This window comes from Eleutherodactylus coqui, chromosome 1 (assembly GCF_035609145.1).
Source record: "Eleutherodactylus coqui strain aEleCoq1 chromosome 1, aEleCoq1.hap1, whole genome shotgun sequence".
Classification (NCBI taxonomy): Eukaryota; Metazoa; Chordata; class Amphibia; order Anura; family Eleutherodactylidae; genus Eleutherodactylus; species Eleutherodactylus coqui.
In genome coordinates, this window is record NC_089837.1 from 219,116,136 (window position 1) to 219,128,806 (window position 12,671).

Below are 12,671 nucleotides of genomic sequence, written 5' to 3' on the forward strand. Positions count from 1 at the left end.
ATGGCTATATAAATCCAGTAAAAAAGCTTCTATGCAGATATTTCTCATGTTGGTGTATCTACATTCTTTTGGCTGCACTTCCAGTTGCAGATATGGCTGCAACAACAAAACAGAAAAATGTCAATATCCGTCATTTGGTTGGCGTGCTACATCTGTCCAAGTGGCATTATTCTGTCCTTGTCAAATTTCATAGGGATCATATATGGATGTGAATTTTTCCAATGTAAATACATTATGTGAAAGCAGGGGAAATCATAAGTGACTTATGCATGGAAGGTATTGACAGAGAGCCAGCACACAACAGTATATACGGGACTGGAGCAGAGAGATCGGGCAGGGATAACTTCCATGTGTCCACTGCATTTTTTCTTTATTAGATTTGAAAATATTTACCAAGTAGCACGTACAAGTATTCAATAGAATAAACAAACTTTATTTTAACAGTATTACAGAAAGCAACATATTCTTAATTCAACTTGAAGCTGCTATAAATCTAATTTGGCATTTTAACTATACATTGTCAACTGTATCAAGATGAGAGACAAACTCAATACACATATGCTAGTGGTAACCAAAGTGGGTGTAGTCATTGACAAATTCAGAAAGCACAGTATCTTCCTGCATGCCAAAACCTGCATAAATCATTGCAAAGCATTGAAAACATCCATAAGTTTAACTATGCTTCTGACAGCTCTACCATTTACACATAAAAACCAAGTGTTTTTACACATGTGAAGTCAACAACCGTCTAATATGGACACAATAACAAACAGATCAATATTGCTAGAAGCTGCCAAATATTTACCTCCTTTTGGGAGAGATGGTACACACGTATCACCTTTCCTGGAATGTTTGTGTTTCAGTTGAATGTCTCCAAAAGGGAGAGGGGCAGTGTTCATTAATAGCTGGACAGAATTAAACTAGCCGGCTGTTGTCCCTCTGCTGGTCTACCCCTACCATGTAGCAATAAAAGCCTCGAATACGTATAAAATATCCATAGGAAAACATTTGCAAATTGAGATTTTAAAAAAGCCGTATTGAAAACGGTTTGACCTCTCTGTTTTTGTCATCTTGAAAGAAACCTTTAAAACAAGTGCTGATAAAAAAAAAACCCAAAACAATGAACGTGAAAGTGGATTGGAAACTGTAAGAAATGTGTACAAAAAAAAAAAGAAAAAAGGTTCTCGAAACATTTAATTCACCTGAATATTCTGTAAATATGCAAAGAACCTCACAATGAGGCTTCCATTAAGACAATAGTTAAAAAAATACAAAATAAGTGGGAAAACTACATTAGTTACACAGATTTCGGCATCCTCGGATCAGAGGTCTGTTTTGTTTCTATTTTAAAAGGTTACTGTTCACAAACATACAACCAAGAATTACAAAAATAGAAAGTAGTTGTGCAAACAAAACTCTACTATAAAGCTATGAATGTTAGGAAGTGGTTATAAAAATTAAACAAGCAGAAGAAAGGAGTGAGAAAGCGCAAGTCAGGTGTTAAGCTGAGGTTGTACGTTGGCATCTTAACCTTCAGGTGTCCCGTCATGCTTGCCGATCCTGGTCCAACATTAGCAGCAGGACATAGTTGCGTGGTTGAAATTCCTTCATACTTTAACGTTCCTGGACTTTATTCTGAAAGGACACAAACATACAAGGAAATGTAACGTAAGAAATTGCAAAGGCTTCAGGGGAAGAATTCTAATTTTAAGATCATCAAGGTAAGGTATTTGTCAGAATACAATTAGCACTGAAGATCCAAACCCTGAAAACACATGGATGAAATTCCTCAATGGCAGCACAGATATGTACTGGAGGAACCCCCACAAAGTCATTGTTGACAGTACTGAGAGAATGTAAAGTCCATGACTAGACATCTCACATAAGCACACAATTTGCGCATTCTGGCATTCGTTTTAGCAAAAAAATTATCTACTTAAGCCCCTGTAGGGTACAATTACAGTATGACATGAAATAAAACACTTTACAGCCCAGAGCCCCAATGATACAAAACATGAGCTGGGCAGTACTAGCAAGACACAGAAACAAATGGATTTTGAAGTTCTCTATAAGAGGAGAAGACCATATTAGACCAAACGAATTTCAGGTCTTACATATTTCATAGCATAATGAGCATTTCTTGGCATGTGTACTCACCATTATGAAATTATTTTCTGCTGCACCATAAATCTCCCTAGCCTTCTGTCCTGCGCACAAATGCTTTCTTGCCCTGATTACTTTTAATAACTTTGAATAACTAATTCACATGCAGTTTTAAAGAGCCATCCTAGTAACATACTGACGAATGGCTACCACGACTCTGTATGCATCCGACTTTACGCAGGGTCATCGACTGTACAGATGAACACCATTAGAATCACCCACTACTACACTGGTAATAGCAGGATATTTATAAAGTATCTGCATTCACTGGCACACTCAGTCAAGCTGCCTGCAGCCCTCCTCTTATTGTCACACACACACACACACACGCACACGCACGCACGCACGCACGCACAATGCAGTCAAATGTTCAGGACAAAGCTTCTCCTAGGTTGGGAAAAAACAAAATGCTACAAATACTGCATCGTATGATCCAAAGTCTATTCTACCATTTTCACGCTCAGCAGTTGTGTGGGTTATTAATGTAACGTACGTGCTTTCATTTTAATGTTTGACCACACATTGTAGATTACAGTATTTTACAAAGCACAAAAAGCTACTCACACTGCACCAATTTTATAGAATGCACTACCCCAGGCGAACCGGTCAATTCCCCAAATCCAGTTTTATCCCCTTAAGGACATGGCCTATTTTGGCGTGGAGGACGCAACGATTTTTGGGGATCTTCATTTCCACTTTTTAAAGAGCCATAACTATTTTTTCGTCGACACGGCCATATAAGGGCTTGTTTTTTTTTGCGTGGTGAACTATATTATTTTTATTGGTACCATTTTTTAGTGCAGAGGAAAGAACACCAATTCTGCCATTGTTTTTTTACAGCGTCAATTATACAGCATAAATGACAATATATTTTTTCTGCGGGTTGGTACAATTACAACCATACCAAAAGCATATAAAATATAAATAATTTATTTAGGTTTTTCCACTTTTGCACAATAAAAACACTCTTTTTGGAAATACTAATTGCTTTTGCATTGTTCCATTCAAAGTCACATAACTTATTTTTTAATGGATGGAGCTTTGTGAGGGCTTGTTTTTATTTGCATCACGAGCTGTAGTTTTTATTTGTACCATTTTGAGGTACATATGTTTTTTTATCGCTTTTATTGCGCTTTTTTGGAGGTCAAATGAATAAAATAAGCATTTTGCCTCTTTTTTAAAAAATATAAACATTTTTTGCTGCATATAGTTCGCGACATGTAAGAGGTCAACAATGGGGGGGGGGGGGGGAGGTGTCGCTGTTCTTATGCACCCCCGCTGTTGCAGCGGGAGGCCAGCTATCGGTAATAGCTGGCTGCTGCTGCTGGATGGTGCGTGGTCTCTTCTGATCTTGTGCTATCCACATGACTTAAGGTTCCGTCATGTTGTGTTAAGTACCCCACTGCTATGACGTAGCCTTACGTCATGTGGGATTAAGTGGGTTAATTATACCCTATAAACACATCCCTTAGGGAGGCCTACCACATTCCCCAAATTAGATCTTTGCTGTTTACACCCTCTTCTACATTCTCCCCCAGAATCAGGCCCACTTCATTCGACATACTCTCTCAAACCCCATTCACCTTAAAGGGGTTGTACCCAAAATCAAACTTATCTATGAAATGGGGTTTCAGAAAACTTTGATAGCACTGGGGTTGGGGTGATGGATGTAAAAAATAAAAAACGGATAGCTCCCCACTGCTCCCCCACCATAGCTGCTAATGTAGAAGCCAGAGTCAGGTTCAACTGGCTGTCCAGCACTGCAGCATCTGACAGGTGACGGTCAAAACAGCAGTCCAGTGCTGTGGAGAGTAGGTCGATTTTTTTATAGCTTTGGCATGGTTGGGCCTATAACTAAGTAAAAAAATTTTAAAAAATGAAAAAGCTCTTTTAGATAGGTCGAAGAAGTCTGATCAGTAGAGATTTCACCACCGCGACCCACATGTGCGGTGGCGCTCCATTAATCTTTCATGGGACTGCAAGTGATAGCGCTTGTACTATTCCCGTCAGCCTTAATGAAATTTTTGGAACTGTTGCTAAACATGTGCGACCAACCCTCTATTCAATCTCCCCATCAATGTGAGTGGGTGCAGTGACAAGAGGGGAGAGACAAGGTCTTTCAGTATCAGGGAAGGTAGTTATTACCTTAGTCTATTAGCTAGTATAACCAAAATTCATTTTTGAATCCACAAATACCATATGTGCAGACTCAAGAGGAGAGGGACCATGCAGCTCATCAACGCACAGTACATAAGTCTGCCCCTCTGACGGCATGGGGTGGCATGAGTGCCTATGGCATGGGCAGCTAACACATCCTGAAAGACACTATCAATGCTGAGCAGTATATATAGGTTTTAGAATACATGCTCTCCATCCAGACGTCTCTTTCAGGGAAGGCCTTCCATATTTCAGCAACAGCATGGCTTCACAGAAGAAGCGTCCGAGTGCTGAACCGGTCGCCTGCAGTCCAGAACTTTCACCAATAGAAAACATTATGGCGCATTATGAAACGAATAATTTAGCACATACAATCCAGGCTTGAGAAGCTAGGATCCTACATCAGACAAGAATGGGACAACATTCCTCTCCCAAAACTCCAGCATTTGGTCTGCTTACTTCCCAAATGTTAACAAACTGTTGTAAAAGATGAGGGGATCCTACACAATGGTAGACATGGCCTCTCAAATTATTTTTTAATTACATTGAAAAATGTCTCAACTTTTGATGTGTTCTACTGTGAATAAAATATGGTTAGGAGATTTCCAGATCACTGCATTCTTTACATTTTACAGTGTCCCAACTTTTTGGGAATTGGGGTTGTACAATGGAGTACTTTGCCTGACATTTCTTTGCCAAGAACAACTTTACAACCATGTACATTTTTGAGGGAAAAGGAAAGGAATAAAATGAAAAGCACAGCAATCTGACAGCATAACAAACTGTCAAGGAAGTACTATAACAAATAACTGCCAAACTGAAGGCGGAGGCGGTAATTTGGGTAAAGGACTTGCAGTTGTTATTGTGTTTTGCTGTCAGACAAATTGCTTAAGGAGAGTAAAATATCTGTTTACATTCTCAACTGGTATCCTAAAATTGTTATAACGAAACCTCCTTTCAGAGATGGTAAGCTGTCAGTTACACATGGAGCCATAAACAAATATGGTATTTACGTAAATTTTAAATAAGGATTTTCTTCTTTGCTGATTAACCCATTAAGGACCAAGCACCGCAAATTTACATTGCTTGGTCCTGGGCTTTAAACCAAGCCCTAAAAATATGGAGGGGGGTTTAAAGCCCCTGTAATCAATCAGAAGCAGGTCGGGTTGTCAGCTGTTAGTGACGGCTGAGAAACCATGGGAGAAGGCAGTCCTCACCCACTGGGGACACCCTGAGAGTCCAGGCAGTTGTGTATTCATCCAAATGGCAGAGGCAATGAGGACTTCACTCACTAGCATCTCCTGTGAGCATGGCTTAGACCCCATGTACACTTAAAGATAATTGCTCAAAACTCGCTCAAATGATAGTTTGAATGACAGTTTTGAGCGATCATCTTTGCATACTTTATAGTAGCTACTATAGAATATGCAGCCGGAGCGGGACACATCTGCGGCCGCTAAGAATAATTTAGCCGTTTTGCATAAGCAAGCAGCTGTATTCTTCTCCGCTCTGACTGTCCGAGTCCCCCAATGTGAATTCACAGCAGGATACAGGCAGAGAGAATCTTATCAGTGTAGCCGGCTGTGATAACAGCTTGCTCCGCTGATCGCTCAATTCTAGCAAACTAGCACATTCAGCAATCAACGACTGGTACACGAAAACTGCACGATGTCCCTGCATGTAAACAGAACGAGAAATCGCTCAAAAGACTGCTTTGAGCTATTCTCGTTGTGTCTAAAAGTGCCTCTTCCAGGGAAGAGGAAAAAAAGCAAAAATATTAATGGAACGTCCTGGACAGCAAAAAACACAGGATGGGATCAAAGTCCCCTATTAAGTACAGGGGCCAAGAAGCCAATGAAAATTAAGGGACCTGGCTGGATAGGATATGCAAATGTCAAGGTTGGGTAAATACAAAAATCTACTTCCATAATCGTAAGCTCCTAGATTCCTAGTGATGGCTGCAGGTAGCAAGAACTTAGGTCAAGTCAACTGTAAACCATTCTCTGGTACCTTAGTAGGAGTAGATTCACAGCAAAACAGAGGCCGTGAAAAGAAAATAATGTAATAAAATCTGCACCCTCTGCAAACAAGTGTCTAAAAGGTAATGTGGTGGCAAAGGGTATGACCATGACCGGGCCAGGAATGGTAGGGAGTCCTTTCACAGGGGTAAAGTAGCATCTGTTCCGGTGAGCCACACCTGGAGCTCCCTCAGTGCGGCATTGGGCTCGCAGTTACTTACTCTCAAGGGGACCGGAATTACTATACATCCAGCTAAAAGACGGACGTTCTTTCCTCTGTCAGATCGTGCACGATTTTTTTGCCCCTCTCAACAGTTCCTGATTTAATGGAATCTCCCACCTCGCAAAGGTATTCTCTCTCATATTCATAATATATATGGGTATTTATATCTGAGTGTGTATGTAGCGTATATATGGTATGTGTTTATAGTGCAAATGTGTCCACATGTAGTGTATATGTGGTGTAGAGCATATATGGTGCTCGTGTATACACGTGTGTAGCATTTGGGTTGTGTTACCACATCTTCCTTTCCCATGTAGAGTACCGAATCTGTTGAAAACTTGAATCTCAATCCTGACTAGGTCAGTGACTAGACATGGGTACAAGTATACTTGGATGTTGGACAATTAGCTGTACGTGCATGCACCTTATGCTATCTGGGTGTTGGGAGATTGTATGCTAGGATCCCTGAAAGTCTAGCTGACCTGAGCTGTGCAGAGTGGCATGTTAACCCATTAAAGAGCAAGCACAATAAATTTACGATGCTTGGTCCTGGGCTGATAACCCGGAGGGGGGAGGGAGGAGTGGTTTTTAACCCCATCTACCTTCTCCTTTCACAAGTACACAGCGCTTAATGAGTGCTATGTACTAAAGAAAGTGGGAGTGTTTCTCAACTATGCAATCCAGCGGTCACGTGACCGCCAGGATCCCCTGGCAAAGCAGAGCTACAGGGTCTCAGTAGACCCTGATCAGCTCTGCCTGTGACTATTGTCACTACAGGGGACATTTTCCCTGTAACTGGGGCTCCCAATAAAATTTAAAACATATATACCCCCCAAAAAAATTTAAAAAAGGGAAAAAAAGGGTTGGTGAAAAATATATTTTAAAAAAGCCCTATATGTCATGGGAAAAACAAAGAAGCAAAAATTATTTTGGTAACTAAAGAAAAAAAATAGGACAGTTAAACTGCCACATGGGTAAAATCCCTAAAAAGTGTCTGGTCCTTAAGGTACAAAGCAGCCTGGTCCCTAAGAGGTAAAGCAGCAAATATTACTGTGCTAAATACTCTGTAACATAGCTGTATCACGTAGGTGGGCTCTAGCACAGCATGTGGAAAGGGGACAGGAAAAGTGTGAGGTGGTGAATAACACTTTTGGGTATAATCCACAAAACTGTGGGCGTTTTTGGCACCAGTCCGAAGTTTTCTGTAGGGCTTATAGTTATACCACTGAGCTGCGTATTCGCCTGATCCCAAAATAGGAAGTCAAAAACAACTCAATAGGATCAAAGAGGAGGAAGCGAAAGGGAAGTATAAAATATTTCAAAACTACAACATCTTTTAATTTAAAAAAAAAAAGTTGCGCAGGTAGCTAGATCATCAACTTATAAGTCTGAGCTCAGACAACACCTCGAAGGATGTCCAAAAGGTTTAACAATGAAATTCCACGATAGCCGAATTTCACATTGTGACCTACATAGGACCTTACACTATACCGTAATGAGTTATCACATGAGAGTGTGTAATATACTGGAGTGGTAGCTGTCAACAAACCTGTCAGAAAACACGGTACCAATGGCAATTTGAATTCATTACAACAAATGTACCAAACAAAAAAATAAATAAATAAAAATCACTTCACCCTCTGCATGAGCTGGAAATTTAACTTAAAACAAAAGTAAAAAAGTATCAAGAACATGTATATGAACCTAATACTTCACACAATAGCAAGAGCATTAATGTAGAGATCTATCACTGATCTTAGGTGCTTTGCTGCCACCTTCTGGGGAAAATAGAAACTTGGAGGTTGTCAATGAAGTGCAGTCTATACTTTATTAAGTCTATTGTTCGAGGTATGCTGACATTTCATCAAAAAAGGTAACACTTTGGACCATAAATTTTGGATTGACTTTTCTTGGCAAGAACATTTAAAAGAGAAATCTTCCATTTAAGATCGCTAAAAAGGGAACCAGTCAGCAACTATATGCACCACTAAATTATGGTACTTACAGTTTAGGTGACGGGGAGCCCGCAGAGCTGGGTCTCCTACTCATAATGCAGACTAACAGCTCTCTGCCTACACACAAGGGGAGAGAGCCATCAGTCTGCATGCTGCAGGCAGGGACAGGCCCCCTTGACCTGAAGCGCTGTTCAAGCTCCCTTCAAAGTTATACTGCAAAGTGTCCTATTGTGAAACTCTGAGGCATTTCAGAATACCACCTACACAAATGAGCTGTACACACCTGTCCTGGGTTTATGCGGGCCGTCATTTGGGCAGCAAGTGACCCAAGTCTAGGGTTGAGACCTCCCTCACATATGAACGCAGCAAAATGCTGCGTTTTACTTTCGGCATTGATGAGGTGCATTAAAGGAGATGTCTCGAGGAAGCAGTTAAATTTTTTTTTTGCCCAGTCCCCCCCATTAAGTACACATTACTAAGCCCCCCTGTAAATGACATTTCTAGCTGGTTTGTACTTACCGTTCCAGCGTTTCAGCAACTTATAAAGTTTTCTCAAGATGGCCGCCGGCTCTTTCCCCGTCGCTCGCTGCAGCCCGACGTGCGCGCTCCCGAGACGCCGCCAGCTGTGTCTCCATGGCAACCGGACGCATCGCAGCCGCCGACCAGACGCCCCGCAGCCGCCGACCAGACGCCCACCGCCAGGCAGCAGGTAAGGCGCTAGCCCCCGGCTCCCCAGCGCTAGACCCTCAGCCCAGGTGAAGGCCCCGGAGCCCAGCGCTAGGTTCCGGAGCCCAGCGCTAGTTCCCCCGGCCTAGCGGCAGCCCCCCCCCGGCCTAGCGGCAGCCCCCCCCGGCCTAGCGGCAGCCCCCCCCGGCCTAGCGCTAGTTCCCCCATCACAGCGGCAGCCCCCCCCCGGCGCAGCCCGGCGCAGCGGCAGCCCCCCCATCGCAGCGACAGCCCCCCCGGCCTAGCGCTAGTTCCCCCATCGCAGCGACAGCCCCCCCCCCGGCGCAGCGCTAGTTCCCCCGGCGCAGCGCTAGTTCCCCCCCGACCCATCACTTACCTGGGACGCTTCTCGGGGCTGCTGGGCTGGGCTGGGCTGGGCTTCTCCGCTGGGCAGCTCCAGTTTCTGCACCTTCCTCTAACAGAGGAAGGTGCAGAATGGCCGCTGCAGCGCGCTCCCGAGCAGTGACAGCTCGTCTGCGCATGCGCAGAAGAGCTGTAGCGGGGAGCACACTGAAGCGGCTCGTGCTGAATAGAGAAGACCGGACTGCGCAAGCGCGTCTAAAAAAGCAAGCTGCCAGCGAATTTAGACGGAACCATGGAGACGAGGACGCTAGCAACGGAGCAGGTAAGTGGAATAACTTCTGTATGGCTCATATTTAATGCACAATGTACATTACAAAGTGCATTAATATGGCCATACGGAAGTGTATAACCCCACTTGGTTTCGCGAGACCACCCCTTTAAACACCCAAGACTCCGCTCGAAAATCCTGGTGCTTGATCGAGTGGCTGTCTTGAGAGGCTCCATTGAAAACAATAATTAATGCAGAAGTTTTTCGGTTTGCATAATAAAAATAAATAGCCTATATTCAAATCTCGCAGTTCAGCCTGTGGCCACACAAGCTGCAGTCAGCCTGCGTATGGGATGACACAGGCTGCGGCAGCCATTCACAGATGTTAGTGTTCAGGTTTTGAGGTCTGATTGGCTGCCAGAGTCTGATGGCCAATTCACAGACTACCTCTGCAGCCTGTATACAGGCCTGGATATGGAGGGGCAGCACTAGATATGTGAACAGGCAAGGAAGGAGAGTATAGGTAGTTTTATTATATTTGGGTATCCAACACTAAAGCTCTGGTGCCGACTGCTTGGAACCCAGAAGCAGCAGGCTGATGTTCACATGCTGTTATTGTGCACACGACTGCTCAGCCATTCACAGGCTTCAGCAGGGATTTTTCCGTGGTTGCTGAAGCCTGTGATTGGCCAAGCTTGTAAGAGAAGGGAAAAAAAAAAAAAAAAAAAAGTTACTGTAAATCCTAGAAAAACCCTTTAATCCTTCTTACTGTGGACTGTCTTACACCAGTTTTGAACCCACTAGTTCCCTATATATACTTTGACCATCAAGGCCAGAGTGAAGGAAGTCCAGTGTATTCAGTGTGTACATGTACCATGGCTCAAATCTCCTTTCGTACCCAGCCTTGCTCCATGTTTGTATCTGACTTTATGACAGTTCTCATAATCTACTGGCCCCTCCTGCTCATTACTGCTGGCATCCACCACATTCTGAGACCATCCTACAAGCAGAACACTCTACAGCCCTCACTGACCTGCAGCAGCCTGTGCTTGCCGCTATTGAATCTCAAGGCATACAAATCCATGTAGCAGCCAGGATTCAGCCATCAAGTCAGAAAAACAGAGCTACCCTGTACAGATATAGTCTGAAATTAAACCGCTCAAAGTTTTGGATCCAGCAACAGATTGAGTTTTGGGATTTGTGCCGCTTAGTAGATGTTAAGAGAAACAGGTCCTGGTTTACTTACATGTGATTAGGCGTCTTCACCTTCTTCAGTAACCTCAGTCTCTTTATGCACCACCACGCGAGTTATAGACATGTCAGGGTGTTGCTCTTTGGCTTCCTTTATTGCTTGTGCTAATGCCTATTAAGATAACCACAAACCCTGTCAAGATTTAGGTGGATTTCTTGGTTTTAAAAATGTATCAAATATACCCATAATATAAAGGACGAGTATCTGCAAAACATTTACACTGCTGAAAGCCCTGGTCATTTAGAGATCCTATCTCCAGATCAGTAATGTAACAAACGCATGTGTTTCCTTACTGCTCCTGCTGTATGCTTGTTGATTGGGGTAATAGTGCAGACCGGGCATGATCAGACAGAACTGATGCAATTATTGGCACTATTGTCAAAGGAGACAACAGAGAGGTGTTACCCATAACAAATCAGTACATAATATTTGCATAAAAATCGTATTCTGATGTCCCAACCTCAAATATACAGACACACAAATCATGCAGATATGAAACCCATTTTTTTTAATGGGTTCATTCACATTAGTGATGTTTTCCTGATGGCCCCGCGATGCTATGCAGGAAATAATAAAATAAAATCGCAGCATGTCCTATATTTCCTCAATATCGCCTACTGTATTCAACGGAGTTGGCGGCAGTGCCGGCCCCACGGAAAGCAATGAAAGAACTCTACGTGGGGGAATTGCTTCAGCCCCACAGTGATGCCAGGCTGTTACCACATGTAAACCGCCTCGCATCCAGGGGTTTCACTTGGGTTGTAAGGGGAGATATTGGGCCGTGAAACACGGCCAGATATGGCCCACGCCAGTGTAAAGCCGGCCTGAGGATAGGTGATCAACAGTATTTGCGTGCGACAACCCCTTTAACCCTTTCCAATTCACTGTCTGACGTCTTCCTACATTCTGACTGAAGCCTGTACAGCTCTGATGTCGGAAGATGTCAAGCAGGGTATTCTTACTATATATTGCCGGCCGCTTTGTTGTCTGGGCCTCTCCGGCATGTCACACACTGCAGTACTGGCTCTGGCCAGCACAAGGTACCATTGTCTAATGGCAGAAAGAGAAAGCCCCCTAGGAAACCCTGAATCCAAAATTGGATTGCAAAGGGTTAATTCTCTTAGGTCTTGACAGACAAATGTGTATATAATATTTTCAAAGTTTCTGCGAATGTTCCAGAGATTTTTATGAATTTAATGCTCTCCCGTCTCCACTTTATGCATTTATCTGTCAAAGTTTTTCTTCTTAAGTATACATTAGCATTCTGTCATATTATACAGGTCCATATACTGTGTATTTAAACAGTTTTCTACATATATTATTTTTTTTGTTAAGTTTTGTTGTTGATTTTCCTAATTTCTCATGAGTATTCCTTTCTTTCCTTTTCTATGTCCTTTTGCACTTTCTTGGTTTACTTTTATACTAGTGGTGTATATATAAAATTTCTGAGGAAGGAGGTAGTCTGTCTCAAAATGCATCAATCTAGATTTAAGAAAGAAGTTTTTCCCCCTTGGCTTTTAGTAAACTAGATGGCCACTGTCTTCATTCGGCCTTACAAACTATGTTACTATGTATTTCGTCACTCTTAGTACATAGTCTTTGGTTA

The 12,671-nt window shown here is 42.8% G+C and overlaps 1 protein-coding gene across 13 annotated transcripts in view; it reads right to left on the reverse strand.

Moving 5' to 3' along the window:
• Window positions 1-412: 412 nt before the first annotated feature.
• EPB41L2 (erythrocyte membrane protein band 4.1 like 2) overlaps window positions 413-12,671 on the reverse strand; it is a 143,828-nt gene continuing 131,569 nt past the window's right edge. For all 13 annotated transcript variants that reach the window (XM_066605547.1, XM_066605548.1, XM_066605546.1 and 10 more), the window contains 2 exons: window positions 11,060-11,176; window positions 413-1,635 (listed from right to left, as the gene is read on the reverse strand). In XM_066605547.1, the coding sequence (XP_066461644.1) occupies window positions 11,066-11,176 (111 nt within the window). In that variant the 3' untranslated portion in view covers window positions 413-1,635; window positions 11,060-11,065. The remainder of the gene's footprint in view (window positions 1,636-11,059; window positions 11,177-12,671) is intronic.